General features: G+C 45.3%; 1 protein-coding gene across 9 annotated transcripts in view; it reads left to right on the top strand.

Moving 5' to 3' along the window:
* Positions 1 to 18357, top strand: part of TLN2 (talin 2) — a 458983-nt gene that overhangs the window by 362986 nt on the left and 77640 nt on the right. For all 9 annotated transcript variants that reach the window (XM_032297261.1, XM_032297255.1, XM_032297258.1 and 6 more), the window contains 7 exons: positions 1827 to 1949; positions 3268 to 3411; positions 4991 to 5152; positions 11460 to 11600; positions 12051 to 12232; positions 13346 to 13478; positions 16417 to 16518. In XM_032297261.1, the coding sequence (XP_032153152.1) occupies positions 1827 to 1949; positions 3268 to 3411; positions 4991 to 5152; positions 11460 to 11600; positions 12051 to 12232; positions 13346 to 13478; positions 16417 to 16518 (987 nt within the window). The remainder of the gene's footprint in view (positions 1 to 1826; positions 1950 to 3267; positions 3412 to 4990; positions 5153 to 11459; positions 11601 to 12050; positions 12233 to 13345; positions 13479 to 16416; positions 16519 to 18357) is intronic.

The following is an 18357-nucleotide window of genomic DNA, read 5'->3' as shown; positions in this document are numbered from 1 at the left end:
TTTTTTTTTTTTTTTTTTTGAGACGGAGTTTCGCTCTTGTTACCCAGACTGGAGTGCCATGGCGCAATCTCGGCTCACCGCAACCTCCGCCTCCCGGGTTCAGGCAATTCTCCTGCCCCAGCCTTCTGAGTCGCTGGGATTACAGGCACGCGCCACCATGCCCAGCTAATTTTTCGTATTTTTAGTAGAGACGGGGTTTCACCATGTTGACCAGGATGGTCTCGATCTCTTGACCTCGTGATCCACCCGCCTCGGCCTCCCACAGTGCTGGGATTACAGGCTTGAGCCACCGCGCCCGGCCAAATTGTGTATTTTCTACATTGGAACTGATCTGGAAAGTCCTTCAGGGACTTATGTGGGATCTTCTTAGGTGTTCTTTTGCAGTCTATTCATGGCATGCATTCTCAAGGAGAGCAAAATTGTTTTGTTTTGTTTTGGTAGGATGTTGGAGAGGTGTTGAAAAAAATCTAAGATAATGCAATGGCTTGTTACTCCGCTCCTATCTTAACCTTACACAACAAAATCTTATTCCTTGGTATTTGATTAGGGGGAAAAAAACTGAAAAGGCTTCTTAATGGAACAATAATGAAAAAGAAATAACTGTTGAGAAACACTCATCTGTGGTAATCATACCAGTGTCTTTTGAGAATGCCTTAAAATCAGCAGTTGAAAATGAAATGGATGTTGAGCTGTTGCAATCTGACTTTGTAGTTGAAACATGGTCACTTTTATTCTAGCGGGGAAACATCTGCCTTGGTAGTGTCAGAAGGACTCAGTTTGATTTGGGCTAAGACTAGAATTTCCTCATGCAGTACCTTTCATGGAATTATGGATTGTGTAAGGGAAGGATGCATGCACACTCAGATCCAAAGAAATGGTAGCTTCTTAAAGAGGAATGTGGGCTGAGGAGGGAGGGGGAAATATTGTACATAAAATTACCCTCTACACTCTTTTTTTTTTCTTTTTTTTTTTGCAAGTCCTTATGTAAAATGGATTATTTTGTATGTCTAAGAAGTTTTGGGGAATTTATTCCCATCCAAGATGGCTTACTGATAAATGGTCTCTGCTTTGGGTTCTAGACTTGGCAATACCATAGTCTCTCCAAAGGGTAAAACATCCTTTAGTTCCATCATTGTTGCCCAGGAAAATATGTCCCAGCCCTCCTGGGACATAATGGGATTCATAGACAAGAGAACAGCAGATTTGCACTGGGCACCTTGTTACTTGCCCATGTGATCTTCTCTGTGACCTTGTACAGGGTGCTTGACCCCTCTGGGTTGGATTCTGAACACTAAAATCTCTTTCAACTCATACTGTAAAGATCTCTAAAGAAAGAATACACCACACCCGTGATTTTCAGTATAAGGCAAAATTCTTAAAATATTCAGGAAACACATAACAAAGATTTCTATTTGAATTTTACTGTCAATAACGAGATAAATGATATCTGGAAGGGTGAGTCTCCTGCTTTCTGTTTATTACCTCACCTACAGCTTAGTGGATATGATTTTTATATTCTGGAACTAGTTCTCAGTTTAGACCATTTACCCATGAGTTGCGTTTTACAGACTGTACTGTATTGTCTATGTATATTAACTGTATCTCCTTGGAATATGGATAACTTTGGGGTTATACTTCCGTTTCACATATCTCTGGAATGGAAATGATGTAATTCTCTCCTATCTCTTCTTCATACAAATAAAGGAGAAAATGTCAAATGTTCCCAGTTAAGTGGCCTTGACTGTTAAAGTTGGAGTGTTGCCTCCTTTACCCCTTGGTGTGCAGCAGTGCTGGATAAAGAATGTTGCTGGCCGTTTATTTTGCAGGTTCTAGGTGAATCGATGGCAGGGATTTCACAGAACGCCAAGACTGGGGACCTCCCTGCCTTTGGGGAATGTGTGGGGATTGCATCCAAGGCTCTCTGTGGGCTGACAGAGGCCGCAGCCCAGGTAAGGTGCTGGTCCAGATGCAGCCATGTGCCCTGCGCCAGATCCCTGTGGGATGTGTAGGGGAGCTCCAACTGCACCTCTTTCTCCACGTGCCACCACAGAAACCACAGGAAAGGCACTGGCTTCTGTGCTGGCTGGGGCATTTACACAAAACATCAGCCAGTTACCCACCAGGAGTAGAGCAGCTGTGGGCCAGGCTGGGGAGAATGGTGAGACTCAGTAGAGACCTAGCATAGAGGTTCAGAGGCCTACTTTTAAATTGTTTTAAAAGTTTTTATTATTGGTAAATTGTTTGGGGTAGAAAAAATAATCAGTACATAATTTAAATTTTCCGAGGCTTTAAAATTGCAAAAATGTTAAGTCATGCCCTTTTTAGGATCAGAGAGAGAAAAAGTTTAGATGTCATCATGGAGAGACATGATATGGCACGTTCCTTGCCCTTCTTTGACTATCCTACGTATTTTCAATAATGATTGACCTTATATTACAGAAACTTTAAAGATATCAGCATCTGCTTTAAAGGGTTCATCATTTGACAATTACCTTGAACTTAGAAGATTTTATGGAACCAAAGAGAAACATCACTGGTTTAGGGGATGAAATTCTCTACCTTCTCGGGGGAAATGGATTAAGATCAAAATTCTGGCGCACAGATTCATTTTTTCTGTTTTATTTGGCTGACACATCTAAAGGAAATGCAAAGAGAAGACCTTCCCTTGTGCCCGCTTCTCTTGGGAACCAAATGCTGTCTTTTTTGTTGTTTTTTTCTGGGCCATCTTACTCAATTACCAAGTTAAGATCCCTTCTGCTATTGGAAATACTGACCTAAGCAATAAGGACATGCTTTGGTAAGCTATGAGATGAGGAACCCTAGGAGAGGGCAGGCTCCAAGGTTGGCTGACCCAGCGGCTCCACGCCATCAGTCTGCAGGCACCCGCTGTTTCTTGCCTCTCCTGTCTGCCAGCCAAATAGTCAGCTTCGTGCTGAGGCTGGGCAGCCTTGTAATCACAAGACGGCTGCCAGAGTAGTCAGGGCTGTGTTCGTCCATGCCCCAAAGAAGAATTTCTTGAGGCTCTCTCTTAAGAACAAGGTGACTTCGTTCCGTGAGCCTGTGATAAACTCCTGCTGGCATGTCAAACTGGCATAAACCTGTTCAGTACTACACCCTTATTGGTGAGCGGGATGAGACGACCTTGACCAGTTTGCACTAAGGAGTGCCTGAGTGTGACAGCTGCATGTGTAGTGCGGACCATCGTCCCCATAAGCTCACCTAGGAGCAGGGAGCCTGAGCTGTGGTTTTTTTTCCTTCCCTTTCCAGGCTGCATACTTGGTTGGCATCTCTGATCCAAACAGCCAGGCAGGCCACCAGGGCCTAGTGGACCCCATCCAGTTTGCCAGGGCTAACCAGGCCATCCAAATGGCATGCCAGAACCTAGTGGACCCCGGCAGCAGTCCGTCACAGGTAACTATTGGGGAGGATGTAAGATTTCAAGCCCTTATGCTCCGTTGGGTAGGTTGTGGGAGACTGAGAAATTAGTAAAGAATCTTGTTCTTTCAGAGCTTGCAAAGGCAGCTAAATGCCAGCACTGTAGATAGTGGTTTGGGTGGGGGCAAATACTGCAAAATGTGATGAATCTGGAAATTTATAGGTGCTTTGAAATGGGGTGCCAGAAGGCAAAAGGAGTGACCTAATCACAGTGAGATTCACAAGGAGTCTTCATTTCAGCAGACATGCACTGAGGGCTTGTTCTCTGCTTAGCTGTAAGGGGTCAGCGTGCACAGGGCTCCATTTTCTACTCCCTTGGCTCTTAGTCTGTTGGGAAAAGTTTGGAAAATGCAGTGATCAGGACACAATGACAGTGCCAGGTATGTGCAAATCAAAGTGTGATTAATTCTCCAAGGGGGCTGTCAGGGGTCACTTCACGGAAGTGGTGGCACTGAGCCAGGCCTCCAAGTTGGGTCAGAATCGGTAGCACAGAAAGAAGCGAGAGTGACATTTGAGGAAGAGCCAGTATGTGTGACATTCCATCATACCTGTCATATCCGAGTGGCATGGTCCTGGTCACTTATTAAAACAGTGTGTACCGAAAGGTAGGAGAAGTGGCTGGAATGGGGGTGGCTGGAGGCAGTCTTGTTAGCGACGTGTCCACCATCAACCTGGGGCCCGCATTCTTGAGGCTGGAGAAGAACCTTAATCAAGAAGGAAACACAAGGACCATATGGACCTAAAGCAGGCCCGAGAGCTGGTGTGTCTGGGAGCCCTTACCCATCCAACAAGGCCAGAGGGGTGTTACCAGCCTCAGCAAAGCAGAACAGGTGGATTCAGGAGAGCAAATGAGTTGGGGCTGCGGGGTGGAGCCTGCAGAGCTTCCTGAACCAGACACCGCAGTAGGTGCCAGCAGCCCTCCTGTGGATGAGGAGGGCTTGATACGTGTTTTTCTCATCTGGTTCTCCAGTGTGGTGGCCACTGGCTACCTGTGGCTGTTAAGCACTTGAAATGGAGCTAGTCTAAATTGTGATGGGCTGTAAACATGCAACGCACACTGGATTTCAAAAACTTGGTATGAAAAAATGATTGAAAATCTCATTAGTAGTATTTTTAAATTGATTATATGATGAAATATTTTGGATATACTGAGTTAAATAAAAAATTGTTTCACTAATTTTTCTTGTTTCTCTACTTATTTTAAAGTGACACTAGAAAACTTAAAATTGCCTATGTGTAGATCTTGGTGTAGATTCTATACCCTGGACCTCCTATCTGCGGTTCCAAAGGCTAAATTGATTCCATCTCCTTTAATACTGCCTGGGGCTCAGCGTAGCCCACCACTATGTCAGCACCTCCTTTTTTCTTTTTCTTTATTATCTTCACTTAATATTTCCTGCCCTCCTCTTTCTTGGAGTGACTTTGAGGGTAGACATGCTTGTAATTACACAGGCTCTGAACATGTGAGTTGAACAGGAATCCAGGACTGAGGACTAGGGTGGACCTCTCTGCACTGTAGCACGGGGTGCCCCCAACCTAGCTCCATGCTTTGTAGGTCCTGTCAGCCGCCACAATTGTTGCCAAGCACACATCAGCCTTGTGCAATGCCTGCCGCATCGCCTCATCCAAGACGGCCAACCCGGTCGCCAAGAGGCACTTTGTCCAGTCAGCCAAGGAAGTTGCCAACAGCACTGCCAACCTGGTGAAGACCATCAAGGTAGGTCGCTGGACTACAGGCCTTATTAAGCTCGGTGACTCCTGTTGCGGAGGGGAAAGGGGAACAAGATTTAAGCTCTGCTGCTCTCCTAGTCTAGTGAGGCTTAGCTTCTAACTCCGTCTTATGGTTTATGTCATTGAAGAGGCATTGCTTACTAATGGAGATACTCATCATGAAAAACCAACTTTGGTCTCTACTAACTTTTTGGATGGTGGGGAAGGAGGCCTCCCCGAATTCTGTGCCTGAGGAGCTTAGGGGACAGAACTCTGGTGGGAAAGGGTTGGTTATAGGGCCACTCTTGGTACTGTGCTTGCGTAGCAAATACCCTGTTTTTACTTAAACAATATGTTTACTTGCAGCATTTTTGAATGGGCTGGTAGAGGACTCTGCCATCACTGCTGGATATATCCAGACCAAGAGAGTAGGTGGAAGGAGAAGGGAATGGGAAACTGTGGAAAATCACTTAAAACATTTTAATTGTTCCTGTGATATTAATTTTGTTTATAGCTGTTTGAATTTTTTGAGTGGAGCATCAGCTTTTAAAAACAGAGCCTCTAGTGTTCCTAACAAATTCACCTTTGCGTTAAGGTGTATGGGCATGTGGCAGGTGGGCAGGGTTCACTTGTAAGAAGCAAGTGAGAATCACTAGGCAGTAGTACTTGTAGGTGGGTAATGAAGCCACAAACACAGTCCGCCCTCACCTGGGACCAAGCAGGCAGCAGGCAGCTGACAGCCTGGATAACAGACCACAGGCAAAAGGCTCTGTACCATCTCCCCAGCTCCCTCGACAGCCCCAGCCTTCAAAGGCATTGTCATGGCAGGCAAGATACCAGTTCTATGTTAAACCCAGGATACCGCTGTAGGGAAAGGCATTGAAGGAGTTAACACTTTTTACTTAATGGTTTTGTATTCATTCAGATGGGAGGGCTGGCTTTGCTGCTAGCATAGTCCTGGAGTAAGAGGACTTTTCCCAGTTCCTTCCAGAGGATAGGACACTGCACATCTCATTTTATTTTGATTGCAAAAAGCCAGTGCAGTTGCAAGCAGAAATTAGTCAACAGGATGACCAAGCAGAGGCAAAAGGAGAGAACACCCAACCCAGCACCAGTTGGAAGCTGGCGGTCAGCACTTGGGGCTCGCACCCCAGTCAGCAGTTTCTTAGCTCTTTAAACAGAGAAATTTTTAGAAATGAACAAACAAAAACCCCTCCCTATTTGAAGGCAAGAGTAAGCTCAGTTGAAAATGGATAAATAAAGCCAGTGTCCAGGTGCCCCGTGATCCTGGTGGCAGGTTACCTGAATTACCATCACAGTTCGTAGTAATTAGGATGTAATAAAGCTTACCTTTTAAAATGTTTATTTTGTGCTTTGGGTATGTTACTCATTCATTCCACACAACCACCCTGTGCTTATCCCCATTTTACAGATGGGAACCTGAGGCACAAAGAGATTAAGTAACTTTACCAGGGTGGCCCAGCCAGGGAGTGATGGGGCAGAATTCACACCTAGGCCCCAGAGTCCCTGTTTTCAGCCCTGGCATGCCGTTCACCTGTTAGGGATGGAGAGACAAACTCATCTCTCCAGCCTGGTAGGAAGGACCTTGCTGTGTTTGCAGGGCTTGTGTGTGAGCTTGGGGAGGTGAGGATGGAAAGAGGAGTAAGAGTTGACAGCAGTGACATCGTTGGTTGCTGTGTAATGAGCTTATCTCAGTTAAAATCAATCATTTTCTGGTCATTAAAAGCGTTCTGTTTAGGTGGAACAATGGAGTAAAAAAAAAAAGTAAAGACTCTTTATTCTATAGAAATTGCTGTAGCCCTTTCTTGTCTGCCTCCTCCTCGGTTTTAAATCCTGACCTATCTCTATATAAAGCATCTCTGTTAAGATCTCATGTCCTTTTCAGATTCCCCTCACAGTGTTGAACCCTCTTTGCAATTCCCTGCAGCAAATGAGCTCTTCTGATGGCCTAAAAGACAGGCCTGTGCAGAACATCAGAAGAGGAATGTCGGGGGGGTGTGGGGCGCGGTTTGTAACATGGAAAAGATAAAGGCCTCTGTCTCCTGGAGCACCCTGGAAATGAGGAGCAATGCAAGAGAAACAGATATGAACATGTTGCCCCTCAACAGTGAAATGGGCTTGGTTTTTCAGTTCCCATTGCATGACAGGATTTGCTGGGAGCCACGAGCTTTGCTTTTAATTTGTTATATAACAGGATAGTAGTAAAGATCATTTCACTGTAGCACATGGTACTGTATACTGAGTAGATTTCCTGTTTGAAGGAATGGTTATGTGTTCTGTCAAACAGAAAAACAGAGGAATATTTAATTCCCTAAGTGCTTAAGACAGCTGCGTATTACTCTTAAGTTTTATGCTGCTTAGTGCTGTTTTTTCTATTAACTGTGAGAATGTGCCCCAGCCTAAATCCCAGCTGCCACACCCTTGTGGTCATGGAGAAGGGAGGGGAGCCTCCAGGAGAAGCCAGAGGGAGCAGGAGCGGATTACCTCACAGTGGCGCATCAGCATCAGTCACTACTGATAGCACTCTTTAAAATCCCAGAGCAGGGCTCCACAAGAATCCATTTCTGTGTTTCTGTCGCCTGCCAGGGATGGCTCTAAATGCTGGGCATGGTAGAAGGACCCACACCTCTAATCACAGCTGCTGTCTGTCTCCGAGTCACCAAGTACACTGTTGCTTGTTTTCTCTCTTCATTCAGCTCATTACCTAGTCTTGAATCAGAAGTGTGGAATGGAATGTTATTTTAAATGTGCAGTCACTCACATTTAGGTGCCAAGTAAAATTATGCAACAGCAGCATTTGTTTTTCTGAGAAGTTGAAGTTTGGCCTTGCCCCTCACAGCAGAGTTAAAGCTCGGGGTTTTTGCAGTTAAGCACTTCCAGTGTGTACCACAGACAGCCGATCCAGCTCTTGAATCGAGTTTGACTTGGCTGTGAGTATGCTTTCTTGGTCATCCTTATGTTTGGATTGGGAAAGTGGCTTCTTTAGAAGGAAAAGGAAGAAGGCTCTTGGGTGTTTTATTCCTTGTTCTGTTGCCTTTGTCTAAGGTCAGCAGGAGAGAAGGGAGCCAGGAGGCTTGGGTCCTTGTTTGAGGCATGCCAGTGCAAGCAAGGTGACCATGGCAAATCATGTCAGTTTCCAGGTGCTGGTTTTATTGTCTGGAGAATTGGGGGTTTAGTATTAAAATGTTTTCAGGGCCCCCTGTAGCCCCAAAGTCCATACATCTTCGATTTTATGCATACCCAGAAATTATTTCTCCCAGGTCTCCGTGGGATTTTGCTAAGGGGGAACATTCGGGGCAGGCTCCAGGTTTGGGAGCATTCTTGTCCTGGTGGGGCCTGGACATAAGGCTAAATTTACCCTTTCATCATCATGGCTGGTATGCCAGACATTCTGTGATATGCTTGCTTGACATTTCACCATTGGGCAGCTCTGGGTATTCACTTTACTTGAGTGGCTCTGCTGTGCCCAATGGAAGCAGAGTTTTTTAGAAGTGAAATAATACCTGTGCAAACCATCCTTTTTTTTTTTTTTTTTTGAGGCAATAACTTGTCCTTTTTGAGAATGGAAAATGATTAATGTAGCTTGCTATTCTAGTCCATGTTATTCAAGGCCCTGTGCTGCAAATAGCAATGGGCTGTATGTTAATATGATTCTAGGGCCCATGCTCGAAACAAAAGCTCCAAACAAACCAGCCTTTTATTCTAGCAGTGCTGTCTATGAAACCTACACAATTAGAAACCCATTTCTTGAGATTGCCCTTGAGTAGTCATCTTCTTAGTTTGAAGAAGTTCAGCTTAGGGTTGCTGGTTTGATTGGCTGCCCTTCTTCCCAATAGACTGAGAGGTTTGTGGGAGTAGAAAGGGGAAGGGAAACATGTGGAGAGGTAAGAAGCAGGAAGGGGGAGCAGCATCGAGGGAATGCCGAGCATCTCCTGTTGAGCTGAAAGTCGTGCGATCCCAATGGAAGGGGTATCACAGAGAAAGCCATGTAGCCACTCCACAGTTCCTTTTGAGTTTCTTCCACTCCAGAGTCCACTCTTACAATCAGCTTGTTTCACACCTTTGCCTATGTTTGGGCCCACCTGTGTCAGGCTCCTGCTTAGTGGCACCCACGCTGCCTGGCACTGATGTTCTCTAATTGCTCTGAAGTCTGGTAAATCCAGACCTCCAGGGATCTACCAAACTTCAGAGCAATATTAACAGTGCAACAAGATCAGAGTGCCAAGGTGGTTCACTTCTATGTGGCCAGTGCCAGCAACATAAATCAACATTTACCAAGTGTGTAAGTGGCAGTGAGAAATGAGGCTTTATATATGAGCAAGAAGTAGCAGGTGTGCAAGGGGTTCCATCGGGCCTGGAAGAATGGCAGAACTGGAGAGGTGAGGGTAGGGTCAGGGCCTGTCTGGTGGGGGAGGGGCATGAGCCAAGGGGAGCCAGGCACTATATTAGCATAAACGAAAATAGCCAGGCTTTTGGGAATTTCTCTGAAAATATTACATTGTGGGTATGTAATTATTGTCCCAAGTTGCCAAGGCTTGATTGGAGTGTCGTTGCTATTCAAAAATCGCCTTCAAACCAACAGTGCCTGCCTCCTCTTGCCTTACTGAAAAACAGAAAAGCCCCTATCTCAGATCTGCTTTGCTTGGTAATGCTGGTGCCCCTGTTTTTTTTTTTTTTTTCCTAATTGTCTAAATTGATTTCATATGTTGCTCATAAGGGTTAAATTAAAAGTTTTATTGGTCATTTAACAAAAGATGGGCATTTTTCTGCAAACCTAACTGCCCTCTTGAGTGTAGCCTTTCTCTGGGAGGGAGGGTTTCTGTATTTGGGTCACTGGCTATAGTTTCCAACAGTCTTGATTCTGAGGAGGTGACATCCAGGGCTGGGAACCTCACTGAAGTGTTCACCCTTTATGAGGCAGCCTGGCATGGTTCACAGGCCACATTCCTGGATTCGCGTCCATGCAGGCCATAAATCAGCAAAAGGCCTGAGCCCTCTGTGCCATTGTGTTACCAGCTGTTAGGTTTTTTTTTTAAATGATGAAGCATAAGATGCATATAGAGAAAACACACACTATGTGTAGAGTTCATTGAATTTTCTCCTTTTTTTTTTTTTTTTGAGACGGAGTTTCACTCTTGTTACCCAGGCTGGAGTGCAATGGCGCGATCTTGGCTCACTGCAACCTCCACCTCCTGGGTTCAGGCAATTCTCCTGCCTCAGCCTCCTGAGTAGCTGGGATTACAGGCACGCACCACCATGCCCAGCTAATTTTTTGTATTTTTAGTAGAGACGGGGTTTTACCATGTTGACCAGGATGGTCTCGATCTCTTGACCTCGTGATCCACCCGCCTCGGCCTCCCAAAGTGCTGGGATTACAGGCTTGAGCCACCGCGCCCGGCCTCATTGAATTTTCTCAAGCGGAACACCACCTTGGTAATTCTAGCCAGATTAAGAGACAGTGTGTTACTGGCACCCGGAAGCTTTCCTTATACTGCCTCCAGTGTTACCTGCTCTTCTCACCATCTAGATTAGGTCCACCTGTGTTTGCACTTGGTACTAATGGAATTGTACAGGAAGTACCCATTTGTGGGTGACCTATTTTGTTAAAAATTCTGTTTGTGAGATTTGTTTGAATGATCGGGGGTAGTTCCAGTCTTTTCCTTCCCATTAGATTGGATTGTGTTCATTTCAACATGATGATGGCTATGCCTACCTTACCTCCATCAGTCATTAGGCAACACCCAGGTAAAACTTAGAAAAAGTGATATGAACTGCCAGTCCAAGAATCTGTTTAAAGTTCAGACTTATAATAGTGGCAAATAAAAAGTCTTATTTGTGGAAAAAAAAAAAAAAAACTTAGAAAAAGTTAAAAGTACTGCTTTAAAATACAATAAAGCATGTTTATTGTTTGGTAGAGAATAGACTTAATCTGAGTAAAAGTGAAGATCACAAGGATTATAGTCCCAAAAGTGAGGAGGAAAGTAGCTCTGCTGCCCGGCCTGGCACAGAGGGTCACGGGGCGCTGAAGAGCTTCCTGTAAGTGGAAAGCTGACTGCAGAGTCAGTTGTCCTGTGAGCTACACATTTGTCTTTAATTCTCTGCAGTTGCTAACAGGGCCCCTCTGCTTGATGGCAGGGGTCTCTTTAGTCAGTTCTCATTTACTGTTTATGAGGTCACCAAACATTTTCAGCGTTCCCATTGAACCACCTTCTTTCACTAAGAGGTGATTATTGTAGTTCAGGAATAATCAGTGCTTCTCAATCGGACAGAATCTCCCTGTTTTCTCCCATCAGGCTCTGGATGGGGATTTCTCTGAAGACAATCGCAATAAATGTCGCATTGCCACTGCCCCCTTGATTGAAGCTGTGGAGAACCTGACGGCATTCGCATCTAACCCTGAGTTTGTCAGCATTCCCGCCCAGATCAGCTCCGAGGTAGGGAGTTTGTGCAGAAAGATAATACTAAGATCTTTGGCTAACTTTGTGTGGCACCGAATGAGTTAATAGTCAAAACTCCGAAAGCTGTCTCTATCAGCATGTAGGCTACTATTACTCTTGTCAGTTACAGCATGCGCACAGTTAGTGAAACTCCGTGACTACACATCTCTTGAGAGATAATGTATATGTAGAGAACAATCTTACTGCCTAGATTTGGGGCCATTCTTGGGATGTGGCACACTCAAAAAATCCTGTTTAAAGGGTAAACATGGGCTTAAGTCCCCACCATGCAGACCCCAAGCAATCCAGTCTTCATGGTTCCCTGCCCTCTTTATCTCCCTCAAAGGGCAGAGGCGGTGATTTGGCAAAGAACAGGACCTTTCAGGGCCCACCTCATTCACTTGTATCTTCGACCCTGACTTTGATTTCTCTGCTATTTGGTCTCAGGGCTCCCAGGCACAGGAACCAATCCTGGTCTCAGCCAAGACCATGCTGGAGAGTTCATCGTACCTCATTCGCACTGCACGCTCTCTGGCCATCAACCCCAAAGACCCTCCCACCTGGTCTGTACTGGCTGGACATTCCCATACGGTGTCCGACTCCATCAAGAGTCTCATCACTTCTATCAGGTCAGTTTCTCATGTGGAGGTTGCTGCCAGCCTGCATCTCAGCAGGGCAGGAGGAGGATAAAACGCCATCAGGCGTTTTACTTAATAGTGATGTTGTTGATCATTATCATCATCTTTTTCTATCTCTTTGGGACCAGAAGCACTGGTCACAATAGTAATTGCTAACCAAAGTACTTACCATGTGTCAAATACTATTCCAAATGTTTTATCTGAATTACCTTATTTGAACATCACAACAGTCTTGTAAGGTACCACTGCCATTATTTCCATTGTACTGATGAAAAAATTAGGGCAGAAAAAATTTGGTTAATATCTCCAAGGTCACCTTAAGGCCCGATGGCTGTGTAATCACTGTACCGCATCGTCTGTATCTAGGAGTTTAAGCATTGAGTACCCTTGTTTATTTGGCAGGATTTGGGGTTGCCTTTAGTTTGCTAATAAGACAAAGAATATTCTAGGGCCTGCAGTAACTCTGAGCATCTCTGACCTCCTTGGTGATAGTGGGAGCCTAAAAAGACATCCCCAAATAGACATAACATTTCTGAAGTTAACCAATTAATACCTCACAACATGAAATTCTTCTCTTTCCTTAATTATATTTTGCTTCCTAGTTGCTTTTGAAGCTCAAAACCACAGTGAACTAACTTTCTTAATGCCTTGCAAAGAAAAATTCACTACATGTTTTAATTCCTACTATAGTCCAGGACTTTATGACTAGTATGCAACGTGGAAAGTGTGGTACATTTGCACTGGAAATAGTGCTGACCTTTTTTTTTTTTTTTTTTTTACAAATAAGAATCGTATGCTTAAGCCAGTGCATAGAGAATCCAAGTCCAAATTGCTCCCTTTGCAGTTGCCTGCTATGAGCCTAAGGTGGAGGGCAGGGCAGGACCATATTCTTTCCACCAGAAACAAGTAGAGTTATCCAAAGAGTTAAGGAATGCATGGGCTGTGCAATGAGACGTTGCCAACCAAGGGTCAGGGATTCTTCCTGAAAAGGAGGGGATCAAGTCGGGGAGGACATGGACAGGGATCCTGGCCCACCAGTGCTGGAGGAGGCTGTGGGACCTGAGCCCCATGGAGCCTGTGTCTAGCTTGCACTGTTCCTTCCAGGGACAAGGCCCCTGGGCAGAGGGAATGTGACTACTCCATCGATGGCATCAACAGGTGCATCCGGGACATCGAGCAGGCCTCACTGGCTGCTGTTAGCCAGAGCCTGGCCACAAGGGATGACATCTCTGTGGAGGTAAGCTGGGGATCTTGGAGCCTGCTTAGCAGCCTCTGGATATGTTGAAGAATCTCAGCATCAGACTTGGAGGGTTAAAGGTTGTGGGGCCAAGATGTTTCTGTTGCTGGAGTTTCACCATTACACAGACTTCCTCTGTGGAGCCAACCTGGGAACTTTTTGGAGAGGGTAGAGCAGATGCCAAGTAGAGGAGGGTGGCTTGGGGGAAGGAATACATGTACTGGGGTGGAAAGTTCAAATGTGGCTGAAATTTGGGGGGAAAATATCAATATCAAGGTAATTTAGGGGTAAGATGGATACCCTGTTTGCTTTAACACATCAGTAGAGTGGATCTAGGCATGTAAATTTTCAATGATTCTCTGTTGTCATATTTCACCAGCATGCTTTCTAGTTAGTTGGCAAATTCAGCATTAAACTCTAATGATTTGGTCTGTTGAGAGAGCAAGGATTCTGCCCTAAGTTATTCAATATCTAGCATTTGAGGACTTTGGCATCCTATTATTAATTTAAAGCCACTTTGCCCCCTCTTGCTTGTTTTTCCAAAGTTGAGAATGGAATTTTCCTGCTTTTTCCCTTTGGGTTTTTTCTTTCTCTTTTTCTTTTTTTGGAGACGGAGTTTCGCTCTTGTTACCCAGGCTGGAGTGCAATGGCGCGATCTCGGCTCACCGCAACCTCCGCCTCCTGGGTTCAGGCAATTCTCCTGCCTCAGCCTCCTGAGTAGCTGGGATTACAGGCGCGTGCCCAGCTGATTTTTTGTAGTTTTATAGTTTTAGTAGAGATGGGGTTTCACCATGTTGACCAGGATGGTCTCGATCTCTTGACCTCGTGATCCACCCGCCTCGGCCTCCCAAAGTGCTGGGATTACAGGCGTGAGCCACCGCGCCCGTCCCCCTTTGGGTTTTTTCTGTTACCTGTCCAAAAGTTCCTGATTTTTACTTCTTTCACCACTGAAAGCACAGTGCTTGACATGCAGAAGGTGCTTAATAAAAATGGATGGTCTGTTTATTGATGTTTATCTTCCTGCCACTGAATTCATTAACAGTCAGCTTTCAGCCCAGAGTTAATATTGCTCATTTTTATTAATAGAGCTGTCTGTTTAGCTACACCTTCACCATCCTATTTCCAAAAACAGAAAGAAGGAATGAATTTTCTCAGACTGTGTGGGATGCCAGAATTATTCTTTTGAACCTGTTGGTAAAGTCCGTATGTGTATGCATCCGGACAGTGCAGGTAAATGTACCACCTGACAGACTATCACCAGCTGAACAGGCCTTTCAACCAGCACCCAGATCAAGAAGCAAAGATGAGGCTGGGCACCGTATCTCACACCTGTAATTGCAGTACTTTGGGAGGCTGAGGCAGGCAGATCACTTGAGATCAGGAGTCCAGACCAGCTTGGCCAACATGGTAAAACCCAGTCTTTACTAAAAATACAAAAATTAGCCAGGCATGGTGGCGGTCACCTGTAATCCCAGCTACATGGGAGGCTGAGGCAGGAGAATCACTTGAAACTGGGAGATGGAGGTTGCCGTGAGTGAGCCAAGATCGCACCACTGCCCTTAAGCCTGGGCAACAGAGCAAGACTCCATCTCAAAAAAAAAGCAGCAAAGGTGACCAGCACCCCAGAAGCCCCCTGCTCCTCCCATCCTGTCACCATATTCTCCCCAGCCCAGTACATCCTCTGCTTTAACTCCCTCACTAGGAAGAGAACTCTTCTCCTTTAACTGCGTGTGCTCCCTAAACATACATCATATTTAATTTAACAAACCATCTGTAATAAAATAGCACTGTTGGAATATTCTTGCATTCTTGACTATAATCACATTATGAATGTGAAGATAATAAGTAATTAGCTAAATAAAACCCTTGGACGCCTTGGAAGTTTCTCTCTGCCCGCTCCCATCTGTCTCTATTTCTCTTTTCTCTTTTCTTCTTCTTTTTCCAGAGTTTTGTTTTCAAGTTTGCATATTAGTCTGCTCCTCTTGTTGAGGACACTGTGCCCCCATCCCCCATGGCCCATAGGCATCATTGTTCTGTGGGAAAGTAGCCAAGGCTAGAGTCTCGTTTCTGATGAGCAGGACGTCACCACTTTGGCGAAGTTCACTCAATTCTATGCTGGTGTGTGCAGACCTAAAACGCCCAGTGCTCTGATGTATTAATCCTGCATCTATCAAGTGAAGTTCCTATGAATAGTCGTACAAAGGGATCTGATCTTTCCTGCCACTGGCTAATAATCTCCACCTTTGAATTCCCCATCCCCCACATTCTCAGAGTCATCTGGGTATCTTGGTCTGTCTCTTTACAGCATGATTTAATTCTTTGGGGCTGGAGAGATTAAACGATCTCTCAAACCTGAGAAGCAATGCCTTGAGGGCACCGTTTTTAATATTTGCATGCACACCACAAACAGTGGATTGAAGTCTGTGCTGAGCTCAGTGGGCATCTTAGCATTTTCACAGTGCACTGTTTGGGAAGCAGTCCCGCTTTCAAAGAGCTAATCTCATTTTTACGTCACTCTCTATCCTTAAGGGTTATTAGTTCTGAGAATACAGCGACCTAGGATGTTCCCTCAGACCCCTCCACTATCTGCCTGCATTTGGACAAAGTTGTCATTCCTTCTTGGAAAGCCATGGCTGTTTCGCATATCCACTAATTATGCCAAGTAACCTAAAGTAAAGATAACAGTAACATCAGTTGTTAGGGTTGACAGGAGCAAGAAGCCAGATCCAAAAGCATCTCTCAGGCCTGCTTCTTCTCTTCCTTGGGAGGAGGCATCACTGAGAAGGTCAGGGCAGGGCACAGTGGCTTGATGGCAACACACAGGCATTTGACGTCAGTGTTACATGGCCTTTCTCATTTTTCAGAAGGGGCTTTTTGAATGAGTGCAGCTCTGTGGGGATCTGTTATGGGATGAACTTGACACTTCTCTTCTTATCAGGCCCTTCAGGAGCAGCTGACTTCGGTGGTCCAGGAAATTGGGCACCTTATCGATCCCATCGCCACAGCGGCTCGGGGAGAAGCAGCTCAGCTGGGACATAAGGTAATGCACAGCAAGGGAACCCTGTGAGGGTGTACGTGTGATCACAGGAGAGAGGGTTTTACTGACTTTACTGTTAGGGTTCCCAAAAGCCTGGGATGCAAGTATTGTGCCTGAGTCCAATGCTGGTTTAAGCTGCAGAAAATAACACTGAACCTCTCTCTGGCATCCTCTCCGGAAATGATCAGTTCAGGATCTGTTTTTACCTAGAGTTCAGAAGAAAACTTCAGTGCAGCTTTTCTGGTTTGGCCAGAGACGTTAGCCAGCTTGGCATTTACAGCCGTCCATTGCAGTCAACCTTTGCTGAGAGAAGCCAGACACTGAAGCAGACGCTCCCAGCCTGGAGTCTGCCACCTTTTGTCCCTGGCTGGCTGGCCAGCCAGCCCCATTCTGGTGTGTTTAAGGGTACATTATGCTTTTGTGGTTTGTAACATAGTGTCTACTCTTAGCCATAATGAGGCAAAGCAGACTTCCTGGATGGCCAAACCCTCCCTAGGTTTCCACTCCAGGGGAGCCATTCAACTGAGGGTTTGTACCCACGTTGTGTTAAGTGCCAAAAGACGTTTTGCCTGGTTGGGGTTCATTTTGCAAATTCTTCAACGACAATGGGCTTGTCATGCAGCCTGCGCCTCAGTAGGGAGAGGCCAGAAATTGGATTTTTAACCACCTTGGGCTTCCTAGCATTTTATCAGTGCAGCCATCAGTACAGATGTACATCTATACTGGACAGTAGCCAGAATCTTCTTGGCAGGTATCGATCTTAGAAAATCAATATTCTTGCTTTTTCAAATTACAGAATAGCTTAAGGGCCTACTCACCTTCCCACTGGTTCCAAGTGGGGATTTTTGAGATTTGAAATCTCAAAGGCCAGTGTGTCTCTGCCTTTATAAGTGTGGCACATTTCATTTCTTAGCTGAGTTTCTTTATGCGGTAATTAGAAAAGGGCTTGTCCACCTGTGTGAAGAGGTTTGCAGGGATAGAAGGAATGGTCTGGCCACTGGGGCCACTGCCTATGTGACCATCAGAGAAACTGAGTTTAGAAGAGAAGCTGCGCTGGACATTTTTTCAGCAGTTAATTTGATTCCAGAGCTTTGTAATAAAATATTTCTGGATGTCTTTGGAGGACAATACCCATGTCTCTGCAGATACTTCATTAGTATACAAGATTAATCCCTGTGTTAGTGGTTAGCATCAAAAGAAACATAATGTATTTATGCCACTTGACTTATAAATTTTCTCTTGGCCTTTGGGCTAGTCTGTCTCTTTCCTTCTAAAAGAGTTTTGGACAGAGTCAGACTATGGTCCCTCTATCCAGAAGAGCCCTAGGAGTTACACCCACATTTTCCCAAGGCTTCATTACAGTGCTCAAGTGGGGCACCAGATCAGCAGCTTCCACAGCACCTGACAGTGATAAGAAATGCAAATTCTCAGATCTCAGCTGTGTTCATAAAGTTGTGTGGCTTCAAACAACAGAAATTTATTCTCTCGTAGACTTTAGAGGCCAAAAGTCTAAAATCGTAGCAGGGCCGTGCTCCCTATGGAGACTGTAGAGTGGATTCCTTGGAGTCTACTTTGTTTTTTCCTTTTTTGGGAGGGGGGGACAGAGTCTCACTCTTTCACCCAGGCTGGAGTGCAGTGGCGCAATCTCGGCTCACTGCAACCTCTGCTTCCTGGGTTCAAGCAATTTTCCTGCCTCAGCCTCCTGAGTAGCTATGATTACAGGCATGCGCTACCACGCCCAGCTAATTTTTTGTTTTGTATTTTTAGAAGAGATGGGGTTTCACCATGTTGGTCAGGCTAGTCTCAAACTCCTGACCTTGTGATCTGCCCACATTGGCCTCC

The sequence above is a fragment of the Sapajus apella genome, unplaced genomic scaffold (assembly GCF_009761245.1).
Source record: "Sapajus apella isolate SASKATOON/1434 unplaced genomic scaffold, GSC_monkey_1.0 scaffold37, whole genome shotgun sequence".
Classification (NCBI taxonomy): Eukaryota; Metazoa; Chordata; class Mammalia; order Primates; family Cebidae; genus Sapajus; species Sapajus apella.
This window is presented reverse-complemented; position numbering and strand designations above follow the sequence as displayed.